The 22,041-nt window shown below is 37.0% G+C and overlaps 1 protein-coding gene across 1 annotated transcript in view; it reads left to right on the plus strand.

Moving 5' to 3' along the window:
- Positions 1-22,041, plus strand: part of HGF (hepatocyte growth factor) — a 49,140-nt gene that overhangs the window by 13,057 nt on the left and 14,042 nt on the right. Inside the window, exons 6-10 of the mRNA XM_041405319.1 lie at positions 3,978-4,120; positions 5,968-6,088; positions 10,863-10,981; positions 19,579-19,753; positions 21,172-21,299. Coding sequence (XP_041261253.1) covers positions 3,978-4,120; positions 5,968-6,088; positions 10,863-10,981; positions 19,579-19,753; positions 21,172-21,299 — 686 coding nt within the window. The remainder of the gene's footprint in view (positions 1-3,977; positions 4,121-5,967; positions 6,089-10,862; positions 10,982-19,578; positions 19,754-21,171; positions 21,300-22,041) is intronic.

Below are 22,041 nucleotides of genomic sequence, written 5' to 3' on the forward strand. Positions count from 1 at the left end.
AGATGCCATTCTCCAGATCACAGAAAATTCTTATCTTGGACTTTCTGCAAAACGTTCTCTCCTAATGCCAGCCTGTGTGTCTGTATCTCTTTCTTTCCTGTGTTGGGGATTCTTTTTAGCTGTTTATATCCTTTTGATCTCTTAGCTACTGGCAGAAACAAAACATCTGCATTATTTCAGCCCAGGGTCTGAAAGTTCATCACTGTTTTCTGATTGACTCCCAAGGAATGAGCAATTTTGAAAACCACATTATTAGGAAGCAGGGGATAGTAGACCAGCTATTTGCTTAGTGTATAATATTGTTAGTATGTTTTGCATAGTTACTGTCAATTCTCTGTTATTTATGAAATATGTTAAACTCTGTGGAGCACTTAGGCCAGGCAGCAAATCCATGGAAAGGACTGAAGAGGCTTTTGAAATCTTTCCCTTCAGATTATACAAGCTAAAAACTGAGGGAGCATGTACAGGACTTACCTTTTCAGAATAGGATCTGGTACAGTGAGAAACTGAGGCCAAACCTACACCTTGAGAGTAAATCTAGTTGAACGCTACTGGCTATGGAAAAAGAGAAGAAAGCCAAAACCTGAAGCCAGTAAGAGTAATGGTAAAAACAGATTCATCCCCAGCAAATGTTCCCGGAAACCAGTTAAAGCACTACAAAGTACTGGTCTACTCTTTAACCACTTCTCTGTAAATGTTTTTGTACTGGCTTTAGCTATGTAGATAATAAAACTTTAAGAGACAAAACCAAAATGTCCTTTCACCCATAAGCTTGCTATCCACATTGCTGCCTTTTGCTCCAGACTCCCAGGGTCAGCAGTTTGTTTAGGAGGAGCCAAATTGGAGATTGCTGGTGAGGAACTGGGCTGTGCACTGCTCAGTCCTGTCCTGACCAAATCAATCCAGTGTGCAAGAGGATATCTTGGAACAACATTAAAAGGCAAAGGATAGTTGAATTCTGTCCTCTTATGATGTGTTACAAAGCTGAGCCTCAGGCTTAGACTTACTGGACTTGGCTCTTACAGTATAGATGGCAGTGTCTGCTCTTCACTTTGGGACCAGACCTGTTCTTAACTGGGAGCATACCTAAATACCAACAGACCCCAAAGCAATGACTTCTGGAGACTCAACACCTTGCAGTAGATATCTTCATCTTTCAGAAGTGACAGAATTCTTAATCATTGTAACCTAAGCAAAAATAAGCATTTATTCTACATAATATACATGTGACTTTACTTAATTAGAGAAAGGGAAGTGTCTGGATAGCACACATTATCATTAAATTGCATTTTAATACACAGCATACACAGTTTTATCACATACACAATTTTATCCAGTGCATTTGGACAGCCACTCTTCTGTGATGAATTTTATGAGAGTGACTATTCTCCTGCCTTGTGCAATAAGTCTAATTTTTAAAAGGTCACCGGATAAATGAGGTGGCTGCATGCTAATTTTGTTTTTCAACATCAGAAAATATGATTTCATCATCAGAGACATGAGGGAGGTGGGAAGAAGCAGACAGTAGTGGTGTGTTTGGTAGTTATTACTACAAAAAGCTTAGCTTTGTAGGTCAGTTTTTCTCAACAGCTGATTATCACAAAGTGCCATTGGAAAATAAATCCCTTTTTCATATTTAAGGGAGAAATGTGTTTAAATGATTTTGAATTATATTTCTAGGAAGAATTGAAATATCTTGAAACTTTAAACTTTTGCTTCAATCTAGCAAGCCATATTTTTATTTATTTGTATTCCATCAGAACACAGATTCCAAGCAAAACTCTGCTTTCTATTATTGTCGTCTCCATCCTAGTACAGATTTTAAGACTCTTAGAGAGTTTTAATTTAAAAAGTCCAATGTAAAAAGGTCTAAAAGGGAAATGGTCAAAGAGCAGACCAATGCTTCATAGACTTTTGGCTAGTTTCCATGGCTTTTGTGTGGTTGAATCTGTTTTTACCATTACTCTTACTGGCTTCAGTTTTTGGCTTTTTTTCTTTCTTTTCTTACCTATTGGAGATGAACTAAATCATCAGTTTGAGGAGTGGCCCTTTATTCCATTTCTGGGTAGATCTTTACTACAACTCATCTTTTCCTTTCTCAAGAACATTGCTTCAGTACCTGTTGAAGCCATTTGTATACCTGACCCATCTTGCATCCCTAGGGCTACTCATTTAGACTTTTTCTTTTTTTTCAATGCTATTACAGCATATCTGATGCAATTTGAGATGCCTTTTCTCTATATTTTCTAATGAGCAGAAAAGTTAAATAGAGTATTCTAATATGCACTGACAGACCACTTTACCACATATCCAGGTGTGAATGTCTCATCAAAAATGTTCACCTGAGGGTCTTTAATTAAAAAAATTTAAGATACTTACATTAGAAGACTATAGAGGAAAAAAAGGAAGCACCAATTTTATAGGCAGCAGGAATGACACAAAAATTAATCTCTTCAAGCACCAAAAATAAAAAAGTACCTTTATGTATTGTTTCCATATTGCATTGACTAGAACCGAAGTGTGACTAAAAGAGGTATTTTTCACTTCAGTTAGTTCAAGTATTTCATTAATGGGAATAAAATTTGAATAAAATGTCACATCAAAATTTTCTTCTTGTTTCTCTCTCTCAAAGCACTCAAAATAAAATGTTAGATATTTTCAGAATAAAAGGTGCATTATTTCTGTTTCCACCAAAGCTTAAATACAGATGGAACAAATCTTATAAATTTCAAAAATTAAATATATTAAGTTCAGTTGCAAGTTTTATGTGATCCCCTATGTAGTTAACTCAGTATTTCAATTAACAAAAAAAACCTTCATGAGACAGATCTCTGATTTTAAGGTGCTTTCTAACTCCAGAGATTTAGCTGCTGTTTAGTATTGCTGCACTGTAACTGGCAGAGAAATCCAATGAAACTGGATTTGTCTGCAATGTGCAGCATGAATGTGGTCCCGAGCTGTTGAAGTGGCATTGAACAGACTAACTCTGGGGTTGGGTTCCTTACTATGGGGTTAGCTGTTCCTTATTTTGTGGGGTAAATAAGCTAGCATTATTTTTAAGTATAAATATTTATGTGTCTCTATTATATAAAGTGTGTGTGTGTGTCACTGTGTATGACATAGTTTCTCTAGATGTAAGCACATAATTTTACAGATACCTGAGAAGTAAACACCTTGATCCTGGACATGTTGAGTCAGCTGGGGTTTTGTTAAATGTCTCAACACATACAATGCAATTATGGGTGGGTCTGTAAGTAGCAGACCCTAAGGTGACCACAGCGGGGCTCGTGGCAGAGCATGAAGGAATGTGCTAAATGGACATGAACATTTTTTAGCTAAGAACAGCTAAAATGGCATCTGGGGAAATCTCTTGTGCTGAAATACAAAGCAGTCCCTGGTTTCAGGCAGTGAAAGCCTCTCAGCGAGGTGTAGCACAGACTTGGTCACACTTGCATGCTGCTGATGATCAGTTCTTGCTGCTGCCTGACCAGGGATGCAAAGAGGTTTCTCTGCTTGTGAGTTTCACATAGTAGGTGAACTCTGAGCCCAGCTGGACCTGTTGTATGTGCCAACGTGCACAGGACAGACGGGCCTCATCTGGCTACAGACCCAATCAACCCCTGTGCAGCCAGAGCTCCTGAAGGAGAACACAGTGCAGGCTGGGAGGGAGTGTGTGACTGCCTCTGGCTGTGCCCTAGATAGTTGTCTCTGGACAGCTGAGGGATGGGAGTAAAACTCTCTTGAGCACGCTATGGGCTAGACAAATTGTCCCAGATTTAGGCCATTTAGGTTGAGTAATCCCAACTGAAGATGTCTATTTGTGTATGGACAGATATTTGGGTGTGTGCATTTGCTTAGACAGGGTGGAGGGAGAAGGAAGCAGAAATGTGATTGTTTCTAACTGTTTGTAAAAATAGTATGATTAACCCCAACCTTTGCATGCTCTTATACTGTAATGATTGTCATTTTAAAACTAGCTTTTTGCCTTCGAGCTATCGGGGAAAAGACCTGAGGGAAAACTACTGCCGAAACCCCCGAGGGGAAGAGGGAGGCCCGTGGTGTTTCACCACCAGTCCAGAGACGCGCCATGAAGTCTGTGACATCCCCCTCTGCTCAGAAGGTAACCAAGCACAGCTCCTGCAGAAAGCTGCCTCTGCTCTGCTGGCAGCAGCTGCACAGAGCTCCCAGTAAGCACTTGCTCGTGGCCTTTAGAGAAAGAATAGGTGATTTCTCGGCAAGAGTAGCTCATATAGCAAGAAAAGAAGTTGATAGAAGAAGAGGAGATCTTGAGACATTCCAGTATGCTGGAAGGTTTCAGGCTCAGCAGCTTTTTTCAGGTTATGGAGGAGGAGCTTGAAAATGAAGTTGTGCTAATCACACAAATGTGATCCTTTTCTTTTTGCTGGTCTCGTCCATAGTGAATCCATTACAATTTCAGTATTACTATGTGATAAAATCATCTAGTGTCATTCCATGGTAAAATCAGCTTTTCGTCTTCTTTTTGATGAAAATATAGATACTGGATTACAAGATGAAAGCTTAAGATAAGCATGCATTTTGCTTTTTGAATAAATACTGTAAATAAGTATAACTCTCTGCAAATCCAACCCCATTTGACTTTCAAGTCACAGAGTTTGAAAGACACTTTATATGCACCATTGCATTTGTTGACTTTTAAGTTCTATTAACCTCCAAATTAAACTCTTACATCTTGCTAATCAGCCAATTCAGTTCCAGTCAATCAACCTATTTAAATCTTCAAGATAGGATGCCTTTAATTTTCCTGCTAATGTGTCACATGCAATAGCTATGCTGTCCTTAGGAAAGGAAGAGGAAAAGGAGGGAGGGAGAGAAACTGGGAGGGAGAGAGGAAGAGAAGGAGGAATAGAATAATTTACATGGAGCTTAAGAATTGTTGAAATCTATAATTTAAAGATAAAATTACGTGAATTGCAAATGGAATACTTGACCTGGAGCTCACTTTAGGATGAAGACTTTGATAGCTGATGTTTTGTGATATTTGTAATTCCATACAATAGTATTTTCTAAATCATTCTTCCTCACAATTACTCTAATTAGGGAGTACTTGAGAAGTTTGTCTACAGTAAATTCTGGTGATTTTTTTATATTTTCAGACCTTTCATTCTAAATGTTGTTCAACAATGCTTTCAAATTCCTTTGGTAACTTTTGACCAATCTCCCTCCATCCTCCGTGCCCCCTACCCACTTTCCCAAACCAGGACTGAAAATGTATCTTAGTTTAAGCTGCCAAAAACCATTACCATCAAAAAGATACTGTATCATACATAGCTGGAAGTGCTGGATATATAAAGAGACGTACTTTACTGCACTGAAACTGGGATTTCACCAATATTCTGCACTTAAACTTGTCCTGCAATTATACTGTGACTTAGAGTGATTTAGAAAAATAAATGGTGCTAATTAGATAATATCACCTTTAAAAATACTTCTTCCTTAGCTATGTGTCTCTCTCTCTCTCTTACAAACCATAAGTAAGGTTAGTAAAATATTGATAGGAACATGAATGACTCTAATAGCTCCCCTCTACCTGCTTTGAAACTGTAAGTGTCCTATAAAGTGATATAAAATTTAAGCATCTGGATTAGTCCTAACATATAACATTATATTCCAAAGAGCATTACACATACCAACCCAACAGAAAGATGTAATTTTTTAGTATCTCTTTAGGTTGGTATTATATAAGAGCAAGAACACGTTGGGGTTTTTTATGTTCATTTCTTTTGGTTTGGTTTTGGTTTTAGGGTTGGTTTGGTTTTTTTTGAGGGTTCGGTTTGGTTTTAATTTGGTTTGGTTATTGGTGTTTTGGGTTTTTTTTTTTTTTTTTTTTTTTTTTTTTTTTTTTTTTTTTTTTTTGGTTTTTTTTTTTTTTTTTGTGGTATAAGCATTAGTGTAATAAATGACTAGTGTCCATTTTTTTTTTCTTAGTTGAATGCATGACCTGCAATGGAGAGAGTTATAGAGGGCCAATGGATCACACGGAGACAGGCAAGGAGTGTCAGCGCTGGGATCTTCAGAGACCACACAAGCACAAATTTCGTCCAGAGAGGTAACCTCTCCTACCCCCAAGCAAGACCATGTGGTCATAACTTGAAAATTACACACATTCTGGAACCAGCTGAGCAAAACTAGCATTAGCTCAACTGAAATTTATGGAGTTCACCAGTTTTAGATGCGTGGGCTCCTGGCCCCTGGTGTAGGCTGGCTACTGACACAATGGAGATGCAGGATGGAGAGTAGAGGCTGTTTTGTGCAGTTCTGGTTACATCCTGTGCCTGACTACTGTACTAATGCTGCTACTGCTTTAATTGATCAAAAATTCCTTCCTAGTTCATTGGCAGTAAATAAATAACCTCTGAATATTTCTGTGTAATTTGGTGTGCAGCTGCAGTCAGCTTAAATACCTTAATCACATAGTAAATAATGATTTAAAGTAATAAATTTTTGTTAGATCTCCTAACACCTTTGATGAATATAAACTTCCAATATTGTCAAATAACAGTATCCTCCTTTTTGCAATATTGAACAGCTTTAAAGCTGCAGGTGACCTTCCATAATAATCACATTTAAGTATCCAATTTGTTTGACTGAACTGTTTGACCATTACATCTGTTTATTCACCCTGGGAAAGGATTTAATCATTCTGTTTAGCACTTTATGAACATGGATTTCTTTATTAGACTTGTTTTCTTTTTTTTTCTTCTTTTTTAATTTAGGCACTGATTCACTGTGCCAAAAGCTGAGTCAGAAATAGCAAGACAAATTTCATCCCTGTTAGTGTTTGTCCTACAGGGCCAAATTCATCCAACTACAAAGGGTCATCTATAATACACACTTCTGAAAGTATTGTGGGAGGGAGAGGCTGGGAAGGGGTTAGGCCACACAGGAGGGGGTCTCTGTTCATCTCAAACTGTACTAGTTTCATTTTAGTATTATTCTGGATTTTGAATTAACTCCATTTATATATTGTTTTGAATAAACTTAAACTGCCAGACAAAGACTGCAAGAATCAACAAAATCAGAATGATTAAGACCTTCCACTGAAAGTATCTTTTTGCATGTTAAAGTGTTTCACCAAATAAAGCATTTTTTTTTATTCTGAGAGCTATGGGTACTGCTAGATTTTAGAAAGCCTGATTATTCAGCAAAATATTGAGGATCTGCAGTTTTGGAGCTTATGTTTTTTCCTTTGGCTTAGATGAACAGTTTCATGAATAATAGCAGTCTATCCCATTGTTCTTCCACAATAAATATTTTGTATTAGCAGAGTGGGACTGAAGATAATCTGTTTCTGAGTTTTGCTATGCAGTCACTGTGTATTCTAGAATAAGTCACAGAAACGGTTTTGTTCCTTTGGAGTGAAACATTTATAGAACTCATGGGTACAAACAATAATAATTTTACTGTCAGGAGGAAATTTCTTTTTTTCCATTAATTTCTGATTGTTTTGCAAAATGACTTTTCAGACTAACCACAGTCTTACGAACAATCGTCTTCCTCTTTGAAATAATTCCTTCTGAGAACATCTTCTTGAAAGTTTTCAGACAGTAATAAAGTGGTTGTTGTTTTTTTTTTTTAATCCAAAAGCAGCCCATCCAGATTGAACTGACTTGAGTGGGCTTTCAGAAGAGTAATGTAGTCCAGCATATTTCTGATATACTGATGTTAATTAGCTCTCTGAATGGTCACTAAAAGTAGCAGCAGTTATACTTTAATTATACCACATTTTTAAAATACTGAAGGTTTTGGTTTGCTGGCTTGATTGTTTTTTTCGTAATTGTATAAGTTGAAAATAAGAGAAAAGGTCTGGAACAAATGACCCATTAAAATACAACATTCTCTAGAGACACTGATAGTATGTCTTCCAGGTGTAATGTAAATAACCTGTAAAACCGGAAGGATTATCTGGACAGATTTAAACCTATTTTCATTTATTTATCAGTTGCAATGATGAAGAAAATGAGTAAAGATGGTAATCTTTCCAAATGCACCAGTCTATGTGCTGTTGGACAGTGCTTTTGGCACAGGGTTAATACAACTCACTTTTTTGTCACCTCAATGAATTACTCCACATTTACTTCCCTCAGAGGTCAATTATTGAAGATCCTTGCTGTCTGCTTAGATGTGATTGAAGCGAGCAGAAGAATTTCTCCCAAACAGCTCCTGCATGACCTATTTCCAGCTATTAGTGGGTGCAGAATTATATTCTGAAACTCCGCTTCTCTTGTGTTCTCCTCAAGGGCACAGCTGTGCCTCAGGATGGAAGGAAGACCACTGAGGATAATGTCTTGGGCATAGGGCATCATAAGGGGGAAAAGTTTTTTGTGCTTTTCTGCTCAGACTCAAACATTCTGTGAAAATATTTACTATGTGGAGGAAAGTAGGGTTGGAGTGTATCATAGGAGGTGAATAACTGCAGACATCACTTTATTAGTACCCTGGTACTAATAATTTATATTAATTTATATCTCTTGTATAAAAATTTGCTTTATAAAAAATCAAGTTTCCAGTCCTACATGTCTTGAACAAACAAAAAAAAAATAAACAAAACAAAAACCAAAAAACAAAGGGGAAAATAAATATTGGTGAAGAGCTTTAGATACTAAGTTTCATTTTATTTCCAGCAGAGCTGGGGATCAGCATTTGTCTCTTTTAAAAGAATAAATTTTATCTCTCTGGCTAATACTCTCCTCTCTTTTCTCTAGAAACTGAGATAAAGTCTTGATTTTGAAACCAGATATGTATCTTGATGCTTCGTTTCAGTTCTGACAATGAAGTACATTTCAAGGGGGAAAAACCAGAAATATGTAGAGTTCTAGAAAACCTCTGACACCTCAGGCTTTTTCTTAGGTCTAAGAAGGGGTCTGTGCCCAAATGTACTAGGGAAGGAGGAGTGTGTACAGCAAAGAGACAGCTCTCAGGGAATCCTGCATAGCCTCGCTGTTGAATTGTGTGGAACAGTTTGAAGACCTGTTATTTATCTTATTGCTAATATTTGTTTCATTAAAGGTATTAGTTGGCCTTTTTATAGCAATTGTTTCTTGCTGGGTATGAAGGAAGACAGAAGCCTCCCTTAATATTGGGGGAAGAACCATTGACTGGGAAGTCTAGTTTTGCTCTAGAAATGGACAAGTAGATCTAGTCAGTGAAAAGACACGGCTCACAGGCACTACACCATCCCATGAAGACACTCAAAGCTTGATCCTGGAAGAACATCTCTACCTAAGTTTTAATTAGTAAATAACCCGTATTTGGTATACTGTGGGAATAGCCCATATAATATTAGGAGGGATGGAGCATTCTGTGCAAAGATAGACATTTGCATTCTGAAAGAATGTGGATTATTTGTATCAAGAGCTGTTTCAAATGCATTTTGTGAGCTGTGACTGCAATCACAGTTTGCCATTCCTAGACTCATCTTGGTTCTTGAGTGGTAACATGCACTTTCCATGTTATTTGACATGGAATGTGTTCCACCAGCATCAAGGCTCATCACTACCTCTACTAGAAGGTCCAACCCATATAATTTTCTGCTGTATTATTAGCCCATTAACTATTTTTTTTTTGGAAATCCATGGACACAACTTGTTCTTTACAGTTTGTTTTACACCTAGCAGAAAATAGGGTCCAGCTGCTACATCTGAAATTACTATGTTCTTGACTGCCATTGAGTGACCAGTTGGGTGAGGTTTCTTCTTGGTGGTTTCATTGTCATTTTTATTTTCTTTATGTTTTTTTTTAATTCTACTTAAATCTTATCCTTGTCCCTTGTATAGTTGAAGGAACCTGACTTTTCCTAAGAAATGGGAGATCAAGTTGCAAATGAGTCAAAATTTGCATGATCATTTGACAGAAAAAGCATCCTAGCAAAAACATACACTTGTAAATCATATTTTCGTCTGCTTGTGTGAAGCACATCTGCTTGCAGTTGTAAATGGATTCAGGTTCCCAAGTAGTTAACTTTATTGCTCTCTTACATACTTTTCAGGTTTTCCTCAGAGGCAAATCTACTTTTTGTTTCTTTCACAAACACATTTCAATAAAACTGGAAGACCAAGACAATTTGTATTCACTAGAGAAAAAAAACCCAACCTGATGCATTTGTCTCCTTCAAGTTTACAGATGTTAGTATCATGTATTTATACAAAAAATCCTACAGATCTTGGATATCTGATAGTCAGTGATGGCTGTAGGAATGTGGAAACATTTAAATATAGCACAATATTATCAAGTCTTAATGAGATAAAGTGAGACGGAAGCTATTTACTTATTTTTCTCCTTCTTTCTTCCAATGCTTGAAATGAGGGCATGACCAAAAATAAGCTCTGTTACAAAAATGGAGTTATCATTAGTAGCAGAGCTGCTCAAAATAGCTTCCAGTTTGAACCCAGGGCTGTTGCACTGAAGAACCTGTTTTCTTAATGAGTCCGGCATGGCAGGCAGTATTTAGATAATCCACATTTAATTGGTCTGTTTAAAACAAAAATGAGTGGCTTAAGTGTCTGGTCATCAGTTGACGGACACGAGAGCAAGAGTTTAGCAATTAGTGGAGTTAGCCTATCCGGTACCCTGTGCATTAGCACAGCAGGGAGCCCCCTCAGTGGAGGTCTGGTCCTGCTGCAGATTTGGAAAGTGTTTATATGTTATTAAATTTTAACAGCGTTAGAAGCATATTTGCATCCATCCTACAGGATCAGACCCAAGGTTAATAGGAACCAGTTCTTGTTTGCCTCTGCTGAAATCTGTCCTTTAAGTACCTTGTAGAAGGCAGTGCAGTGTTGCCAGGAAGACTGCCCTGACACGTTTCTCATTGTGGTTTGCAGATATCCTGACAAGGGCTTTGATGATAATTACTGCCGCAATCCTGATGGCAAGCTGAGACCATGGTGCTACACTCTTGACCCTAACACCCCCTGGGAGTTCTGTGCAATTAAAACGTGTGGTGAGTTCAAGCAAAATTTATTACTTCCTTTTCCTTTCCAAAATCTGGACACAGATATTTCAAACAGCATAGGACCACCGCTATTTCATTCATTGCCCTTCACTGGCTTTTAAAACATGGCTTTCAAAGAGGGTCTCCTATAAACACTTTATATTTAATCTGGACAGGAAAGAAGAGTTGTGTGTTACTTACCACAGGAATATGTGTATGTCTTATGTACTGTAAATTGCATTAAAATGTATGAAAATCAAGAACTAAAAAAGTGAGGCAACAAAATAATGAGGATCTCATGTGCAGTATTAGTTTGGCCATGCTGGACATTTGCATTATCATTTGAGAGTATCAAATATCATTTGCTGCACACACACAATCCCTCCTCAGTGTACCCTGCTTACAACTCTTTACTGCTTTGCAGTTCTAGGCCTTGGGTCCTGTACATTATTCACTCTTGTGCTGAAGATAGAATTATTAATTTCCACATGGGTCTCTCTGTGATACTCAGCACTCCATATCAAAGCAGACCACAGGCAGTGAATTTCTTTTCATCCATCAGTTATAAGATGGTGGCATTTGTTAACCACTCTTTAGAAATGAGGAATTGAATCAAAGTGACATTAAGGTGTACAGTTATTGGATGCTCACTTTGAGATGCTCTTATTTAGCATTTGAGAGCTTACTGCATCATGTTATGTCTACAAAGCTCAGGTCATCTTAACTTTGGTTGCAGCAGTGACAGCTCTATTTTACTGATAATTAGATGTCTTAAATGAGAAGTAAAGAGACAATGTGGAAGGTTAAACTCTTGGACATTCCTTGAAAACTTGAGCAAAGCAATTTTTCTATACTTTCATGGTAATACTGGGGCTAAGGCAGGTGGTAGAATCAGTTTTACTGAGACTTGCTTTAAATATTGGAATGGGTGGCAAGGAAGAGGTAATAGCTCTGACATGAAACTTTATTTGTGAGTTGTTGCTGCCTAAAGATGGATTCTCCACCTTTGTTTAGAATTCTTATCAAACAAGTTATGCCATGTTTTCTGCCTGAATCACTAATAATTCAGAATTTTCTCTCCTTGGCTCCTTATAGTTTAGGCCAGTTCTAATGTCTTGGAGATTCAGTCTGGTCTAACCAATTTGTCAATTTTTGAAATCCAAGGGTTGACTAAGAATATTCTGTACCACCTGATGCAGAGTAATTTAACTTATTCTATTTTATGTCATTGTAATTCCAGTATAAAGTAGTTAAAATATCAAAATTATTCCACTGCAAAAAAGGCAAAGTTATTTTGATAGTTTGGGCAATGTCTAATCAGGTTCTCCAGAGACAGAAGAACCTTGGTAGGATGGCTGCTTATTTTGGGTCAGACACCCATTAAGTCACACCCATGTTGAAAGTCTTACCTGTGAACTACAGGACTAATTCATGTTTTTATATCTAGACTTACTGGTAAAGGGGAAAGCTCAGACTGCCCTTTTTGTGAACACAGATTGCTTAGCTGTGTTAACTGAATCATCTTTAAATTTTTTAGTTGCTCCATTAAGTAAGGAGCTGCTGCTTTGGACTTTTGGCCTGTGTTGGTTTGGGTTTTGTTTTGGTTTGTGGTTTGTTTTTTTAAACTAAACTGTGCTTCCTACACTTCTCCAATTATTAGATAACGTATGAATCATGTGCAGCATACTAGAACTGTTCTTTTCCCCTGTTACTATTATGAAAAAAAGTATTTCTAAGTTACAGCTGACTGTTTCACAAATGCAACTTTTATAAACCTTTATCCTTTGGCATTTCCTGAGCTGATGTGTCAGTGTTCTGAGGATTCACATCTGGCTTTGCTGGTCACGTAAGCTTACGCCTCATGAAACTTCCAGTATCTAGTCTGGCCTCAGCCTTATAAAATGGTTGGGTGGGAGATCTCCTGAAAACTACTGGATTATCACCTTTGTCTACCAAGTCATAGCAGAGCCTGAAGAAAAGGTAAAGATCAAAATGAAACTAAAACCAGCTCCAAAACACAGTGTAATGATTTTCATATTGTGATGAAAGCCTTTTGTCTCATTTCTAGGCAAAAGTTCACTGAAGAAACTAGAAATTCTTTCCTTCAGTTAGAAACTATATTAAAATCAGTGGAAATTTCACATGTAAAACTGTATTTTCCCTGCAGAATGCTGTATCTCTTTTGAAATTAATAAGGCAACCTCTATGAGAAAAAAAAATTAAAAGTAGGGGTCATGAAAGCTTAATCTAGCAGATATTTTCAAAGGGTTTTTCTCACAGGCATATGACATTGTCCTCTATGTAAGATGCAGTGGTGCTCAAAGCTTTCCTTTATAACCCACTGAGGGAATTTATTGCTGATGCTACTGTTAATTCACCATCTTGATGGCCAGAATACTAACAGAAATTATTTCAGTTTTCTGTCTTTCTTGAGGCTCATAAAAAAACTGTTTTCCCACCTCCTAGCAGGGAGCCCAAAACACTTGGCTATTCTGGGTTTCGGTGGCTGCTCTGTGTTTCTGATGCTGGGGCTGTTTGTAATCTCAGAACACTAAAAAGAGAACATCATGAGTTATAGGTCTTTATAGCTTTGTGGTTTGGATTCTCACACAGGTTTTTAATTCCTGTGCTGAGGACTGTTTATTTAATTTACAAGAAATACTAATTAGGAAAAATACTTTGCAAATCCATGTTCTTGGACCGTATACAAAAATGTAGGTGTCCTCTCTTTGGGGAGTGACCACAAGGCAGCATGCTGCTTGTGGCTTTTTGCTACATGTCGTGAGTGCTAGTGTGCTTTATAGCCAAAATGCTGACAACAGCTCATATACAAAATTTTCGGCAAAAAAGTTGGTGGAAGGAAGCGTTTAGAAAATAAATATGGTTTTAAGACTGAAGAGAGAGAGGGCATTGTAATTTTACTTACAAGCACAGAATGCAGCATAAAACATTGTGGCTTGCAGCCAGGGTTGTGAGAAAGAGATGACAGGAGCAATTAGGAATTAGAGATGGCTCAAGCTGCAAAAACTGGATTTGGATTAAGACTTTTGGGACCCCAAGACTGGTTTGAAGTTGCTCACATATGTGTCTGTGGTTTTGGCTTGAGACAATTTTTAGTTAGAAGAGAGGATAAAAGGACAACTAACAGCAATGAAGAAGTGTAGGATGAAATGAAGAAATGGAAGCAATGCCAGCAAACATGAAAAAGGAAAATGACTGTTATTTTGGCATAAATAAGAACACTGACTACAGGGAAGACAGGAATAGGGAACTAATACTGTTTTTTCTAAAGCCCAAATGGGTAGCAGCTCCTCTATGGATGAGCTTTAGAGAGGTGCTGAGACCCATAAAGGAAGCTACATATATCAGTATTTTGAGAACTGCAGAGCTTTTTGGAATTACTGTGTTAAGGACAGTGTTTCATTGATGCCTACATGTTGTCCAGCCAACCCAGATGCCTTTACTATGGATTTAGCCTTTGCCACCAGTAGTTACTGACAGTAGTCACCAGTGACCAGAGCTTAAAAAGCCTTCAGAATATTCAATAAAGGCCGCAGCTGGATGGGAAAGAACAAGTAATGAAACACCAAAATTGAGACTCTAGATCTAAAATGAACTGTTGCAGTGTGCCTACAGCTTTTGGGAAGGCAAAACACCACTAATATTAAATTAATCATTCTTTAGAAACCGACATTTCAACTGTCTATTTGAATGCACAGTTCTGATTAAAGAGTTATTTGTTGAATCATTGTACATAAACAAATAAAATTAGACTCATTTAAGGTTAATGTTTGTGTAAGATAAAGATATGTATAGAAAGAGACAGGGAAAAGAAACTGATATTTAGAAGCTGATAAAGTGTTACCTTCCATCTTGCTTTACAAGGAGACCCAGAATAGGTCCAGTGTTCACTGTTTATGCAACAGCTTAATCCATATTGCCTCAAAAAGGATCTTTCTCAAATCCTTTTCATAATTTCTATGATAATTTGAAATTGAAACTTAAGAACACTAAATGTGAGGAGATTTATTTTTTAATACATTTTAAATAAAAAATGGTTTGAATTTAAAGCCTTGTAGCCATTGGAACAGCCTGGAAGGATCTCCCTGTTCTCATGGACAGATTAATTGTATGTGTGAAGGTTTTAGGCAACAATGAGTTCTTCAGTACTGTGATTCTTAAGCTTGGCTATAATTGATTTCTTCACTTTCTCATATGTTTTTACTGAAAAAAAAAAAAAAAAAGCAAAACACTGAAAACCAGTTGGGCTTTTCTTCCATTCTTGTACTGTGCCATGGTACACTGATGAAAACTGAGCATGTAACTGAGCATGAGCAGCTTCAAAATGCCACTCAGCTTTCTTAATTACATTTGTAGAATTGCATGGATCACATTTAGAATCAACTTTTTAAATTGTTTTGCTACAAATCAGAGCACATTTTCCTTCTGTTGACTGACACTGTAGAAGAGACATTGCATGAATATAAGCAAGAACAGGTATTTTCCTCATGATATAATTTAGGTCTCTGCTTCTTTTCCAACTGTGCCTTTTTCCACAAGTACATAGGTTGTATTGTCATGAAAGAACATGCATTCTCCAGCAAAATCTCTACCTTCTTTTCAGTCAGTATGATTCTCACCACTGATCTAAAATTTGTGCAGGATTTTCTTCTGGGTCATTGGGATTAAAGTGTGAAATAGTATCAGGCTGGTTACTTCAGCTGTCGAATGACTCAAGGCCCCTGCTGATTCCCTCATGCTGGCGCTGCTGTGAGAACCAGAACTGAGAGGACTATCTGTGGCTTTACACATAAGGCTCTGGATAATGTTTCATCTTTTTAAGAATCTATGAATGCATGAGCTGGCCCATATTAATAAAGTTATGTATTTTGAAGTATCAAAAAAATGAGGGGTTTATGGGAAAAAAAAATGGATATTTTTGCATTATTGCCCTTTGGCTGGGGATTTTGGAGTGAACATGTGAAGGTAGAAATACTACTAATGGGAAATCCCCTCATGTGGCTATCTGAGTTACATGTTTAATCTTAGTCATCCAGAATTTAAAAAAAGAAAACAAAAGCCCACAAAGTTCAAAAGCAGCAAAATGCTGCTAACAGCTACCAAATTCTTCTGTTCATAATGAACTTTCCTACAAGAGTAAGAAGTGACACTTCATCCATAAATTATAAATAGTAGTCTTTTGTAAGGTGGAATTTTGTGTGATCTTTCTTTAACAGTACTTTTAATCTCAGTTCAGAACTAAAAAAATTTAACTGAAGCAAAAAAGTCCTGGGAACTTCCATTATGAAATATTAGTAAGTACTTAAAAGTAAGGATTGCTTGTTGATTTTAAATTAGTCTAACTAAATTAATATTGTCTTCCTCATTGGAACAATTCCTTGGATTTTCAGATCTTAATTTATATTTTAGAGGATTTACTGGGGTAGGGGTGGGAATTCGATTTTGTAGATTTTGATCTTGATCTTGATCTTGCCTTGTAAGAGAACTGGTGCATGTGGTCTTAGGGCTCTTTCACCAAAGCTCTGCACGTCTGATGTTCATGCTCAGAGTTACTATATTTAGTTAATTTGGTATGTGGGTGATGAGTAATTAGCCTCAAGAACAAGACCAGTACTGAATGGAGATGACTATGTAAGTTGTAGGCTTGGACAGCCTGGGCACTTCGTAGTTTGGCAAGTGCTGTATAATCTGCAGTGTCTGGTGAGACAGGCACTGCTCCTCAAGCTCTTGCCTGTTCCTGTGCACATCCAGCCCAACTTTCATTAACAGGAATAGGGAGACTGTTCCCATCATGCCTGTTTGTGGAATCGACAGATGAATGAAGGATTTCTCAAGCCTTTATTGGTAAGTTTTGAGCTTTCTGTGAGACTCAATAGCTAGAATGGGAATTGGTTCTGAAGGCACAAGCCCTCAGAATTTCAGAATTAAATTTTGAAAATATCTTGGAGTCTCATTTTCCATGTTTCAAAATGAGACATTTGTAGTATATGCAGGTGGTACAGCACAAAGAATTTGGGGAGGGTTCTGTGGACCTTTTGGAACAATGAAACTGCTTTATTAGTTAAAATAAGACTATTTTATTGACCCCTCTCATTACTAGAATTCTTATTGAGACCTGCCACAAGTAACAAGTAATAGCAGATAATCACATTACAGATTTTGAAATAATTTCTCTTATAGTCATTGTAGTGCAAGTCTTTCCAGAAGTGGCTTGGCTGCGCAAGTGTTCATGACAATGTGAAAGTTAAGTTATTCTGATGCCTTTACGTTGTACATTTTGACATGGCAAAGTTGTAAAATCTGATCTACAGGTAGAGGTCACTGTCCAGACACATAATGTAAGGTTCAACAGTTAACTGTGTATCTGCAGATGTACAAGAAGAAATGCTCTACAAAATTACTGTGGCCTTGATTAAATCAATTGAAGCATCACATTTCATTTCAGGCATCTGATTTAAAAAAAAAAAAAAACAAGCCCACATAATAATATATATATATACACCAACCTAATTACTTTTTCTTTAGCATGACTGAGTACAGAGTAGGTGCCCTATACAGTTCATTCCAGTTGAAATAGTAACTTTTTGTGTATTGATAAGGTCTTTGCAACAGCTTATATTTGACTGATTTTTTTGTACATTATTATTTAAGAAGACCTTTTGCTAGAGTTATATAGTTTTAATTTATTAATTTACTTAGGAAATATTATGAAGCCAGGGTGTATGCTGAAATTTATCATCTTATGGAACTCTTCACCCCTGCCCCCTCAGGTCTTTCCCCTGATCTCTTTCGTTTGTATGAAAGAAATGCATGTATTTTTGAAAAAGACTAATATGTATTTGAATGTTGCATAGCAATGTTCACTCTAATCAGCTTAGAAGCTATTTTAGAATATAATGTCATTTGTTTTCATATATTACTTTTAATGGAAAACAGGAACATTGCAGCTATTTATTACTCAAAGTTGTATGAATTTATCTTTTTCTAGTCTTATTATTTAAAAAGTGATGTGTAAAGACTGAATACAAAGTCTGCAAGACTGTTTGATGAGTCCTATAGAAAGAGTGCATTTTTCGGCCTGCAGAAATCTTGTGATACTTGCAGTGCCATATCCTTTTGACTTTGGAATGAGCTTGGAACTCGAAATCCCATTGAAACAGGACAACATTTGCCTTGGGAAGGAGGGACAGGAAATTAATTTGACCATAAAACACTGACTTAAAAACATCAACCAGATGAAGAGCAAAAGGGATGCATGGATAAATGTATAATTCAACTGCACAACTTGATGTTATCATCTGACAGGGAAATGATCTTTAACGTCAAAGATCAGTCAGCAAATCAGCCAAAACCATCTGTTGTGACATTTGGTTTCCTTAAGATCCATATTTTCTTGGAGTTCATGGAACTGGCTCAAGTTACCAGGAGTGAACTACATATGAGTAACACATAAATACTGTTCTCTTCACTGGACCATTTGAAGAAAACTAAATAAAGAAGTGAATTGACATACTTTTTGCTGGCAACAAATACTTTTAAGATAATTAATAAAATTAGTCCTGTTAACCATAGCAATTACCAACAGATATGGTGTTTCTTTTAAAGTACTGTATTGGGAACGTTTGAATATTGAAGAAGAATTGCTCTTACTGCAGTGCATTTAGCTTTGTACTACTTTGTATATATCTGATGCAATATCTGTGCCATTAATTTGCAATTATGAAAATTGCATAAGAAATAAAAAGAGACTTTTAAGTTATGTGAATGAGTCATTTCAAAACCACTGTTTTTCTGAATTTAGTTCAAGACAGCCCACACCAGGGTGAGTGCAGAGTATATCAACATCTGTAAGAGATCTTGAGTCTGATGAATTTGTTAGTCTTTAAAACTTTTTCTCTCTGTAGAGAATACTGATCTTTGATTTCAAAAGCTAGGCCTTTTTTTTCCCTCTTTTAACCATATGAGGCATAAAAAAACCCAAAAAACAAACAACCTTCTAGGATAATTTAGCACATTATCTTATAGTAGTATGTATATTTTTCTATTATTATTTTTTATCTGCATCTTTTTTTCCTGTGACCTGATATTCTGGGAATTCTTTGTAGAAATCCAATTGCATTTTAATCCTACAAATATGTGTTACCATGTTTAACAGTGCACATGTGGGTGGCCGCTTAGTTTTTTAAAGTGGAGGAATGATATTTGCTGAACTTGAAAAAGTAACCAGGAATATCTTCTAACCTCCATTAGTACAGCACAGGCCAGGTGTCTCATCCAAGAAAATATTACAGACTCTTTGCATGAAAGCAGATAAACTAGCATAAAGTCTGGCACTTACTTTGATTTTGGATTTTTGGTGGATGTTGTAAATATGAGGAGAAAATTATTCTATAATCACATTGGAAATTTCACCAATAAAACTGCAATTACCATGATTCAAACATCACGTAATCCATGACTCTATCAGTAATGTGCAGTTCAAACCTGCACATTACTGACTCTATCAGTAATGTGCAGTTCAAACCTGCACAAATCCTGAGCCATTCTTAAGAGAATGAAAGAGCCCTTCTTGTCTGGGTCTGCAGAGGAAAGCATCGTGAACAGCACCGAGGCGACAGCCGAGACCACGGCGTGTGTTCAAGGGCAGGGCGAGGGTTACCGCGGCACCGTCAGCACCATATGGAGTGGAATCCCGTGCCAGAGGTGGGACTCCCAGTTTCCTCACCAGCACAACATCACTCCTGAGAACTTCAAGTGCAAGTGAGTAGAGACATGTGGCTATTATTATTGCAGTGGGAAAAGAGCTGAGTTTTAAAACGTTTAACAATTCATGCCACTGGAGCAGACCGTAGGGCCCTTGTCCTTCCCCTTGTTCCGATGCATCCACTCTACCTGCTGAGGCTCAAAACCATCTGAGCCTGGGAAAGTCAGTCCTTCACATCTCAAAGGAATTGTTCTAGATGAATGTGTGTGAAATCCTACGGATTTTCATGAACTTCTCCTTCAAGCATGCATTCACCAATATGATTGTGAAGTGTCTGGATGTGTTCCAGGCTAGGACCTGAATCCCAACAGTGTTGATACATTACCACTTGATTTTTTTCATGGAACTAAAAACTTCTTCAGAACTTGATTGCTGACTTTAATTTAATATGTCCTAAATATTACCTGAATGTAATCTTTGTAATAATTAATACTCATTTGAAATAACTTCTTTAATTTTTCATATTTTAAATCCTTTTTCTGTCTCATTACTAAATACAGATGCATCAATAGGACTACTTTTACTTGACTGACCACTGGTCATCAAACCCTTCTGTATGGTTCATAAACTCCCATGGTGTGAATAATCTACTAATTTTAGGCAGTTACCTTAGTAATGCTAATTCCGTCCTTTTTTAACTAAGCATAGAGGAAACCTTGCTGACCAGATTGGAGCCACAGCCCAGTTTGCACAAAATATCTATTGATGGATAAACATCAGTAAGAATTACAGTATTAGGCCCATTCTTTCCATAGTCTGTTATCAGCAGGTGCTGCAGATGTAAAAAATATAGTGAAATATGAAGATGCACAGAACATGGCAACTGTCAGGAGACAGGGAAATAAAACTTACATTTAAGAGGTTTGAATATTCCATGCAAGCTGCAAAAGACATTTAAAGATGTTCCCTTGTGACTAACTTTTACTTTAAAGGTAACAGCTGTAGAGAATTTCGACATACACTGTTTTATTTTCTACAATTCAGCTTCTTAAGTGAGTTACTGATAGTCTAAAACTATGAAAAGTCTGTTTCTCCAAACTCAGCAGAACCACTCAAAGTACAAGGACTTTTAAGCACTTTTGGTGATGTTTGTATTTAAAAGCACTTGTAATATATGGCAGGTGTATCCAATGTCGGTTGCATGCAAATTTTGATGGAGGATCCTGAATGAAAATATTGTTAATCTTCAAATGAAATCTTATATCCCATCAAAACACGGCTGCTGAAAATGAATTTCCACAAACATATTCCTATTGCGTTCTTACTGGCTCCTCATCTCCTTGCACTTGACACTGATCGTTAATACAGAGACCTGAATGAGCCTGTATTTTTGTTAATTCATGACAAAAAACAATGGACCACATTGGTGGGTTTAGGTTATCCCTGCTGAGAGCTAACATATTTATTTTTACAGGGATTTGAGGGAGAACTACTGCCGAAATCCAGATGGATCTGAATCACCCTGGTGCTTTACCACTGACCCAAACATCCGTATTGGTTATTGCTCCCAGATTCCTAAGTGTGATGTATCAAATGAACAAGGTAACAGAGGAAAGAGTGATAACATGATTTTAAGTGAATGTCATACTGTTCCAAATTTCAAGTAGACAGCCTTGAAAACTGGAGAAGTTGTGTCTGTATTACACCTAAGTAGTTCTGCTTTGGCTTTGTTGGCATGCTTGGGGTTCATTGTGGTGTAAATGAGATTCCTTTCTCAGTTTAATTTGTAATTCCAAAAATTTGGAAAGCAGTGGGAAAGATTTTATTGGACCTGATTTTTAGACAAGGTCTATCTGTATCTGCTCTACTGTCTTTACCTTTCTTAGCAGATATCATATATCTGCTCTACTGTCTTCACCTTTCTTAGTTTAAAAGGCCTTTTTCCACAGCTGAAATTATTTCCTTGCTTCACAGTCTTTTTGTAATTGCATATCAGGCTACCAAAAAGTTATTGTTTTCCCCTTTTATTTTCTTGCAAATACCTCCTCATCTAGAAGGGATTGGTCCTCTGAGTTCTTACCTGCCGCTGCCTGTGAGGTTCATTCTGAGTCTTCAGGCAAATGTTTTTCCCGTGAGGTTTTGGTATTACTGTAAGGACTAACGTTGCATCCTGAATGGATGTCAATCACAGCATAAACTGAGGCGAAGTCCTCAGACCTATAACCCTACATCAGGCTGCATTAACATCTCTGTCTTTAAATTTTAGCCAATGTTACAGTAAATTAATAAAAGTTGCAGTTGCAAGACTTATGTCAGAGAAAAGATTAAACTTTTACATTCATTC

The sequence above is a fragment of the Onychostruthus taczanowskii genome, unplaced genomic scaffold (genome assembly GCF_017590055.1).
Source record: "Onychostruthus taczanowskii isolate IOZ18803 unplaced genomic scaffold, ASM1759005v1 scaffold23, whole genome shotgun sequence".
Taxonomy (NCBI): Eukaryota; Metazoa; Chordata; class Aves; order Passeriformes; family Passeridae; genus Onychostruthus; species Onychostruthus taczanowskii.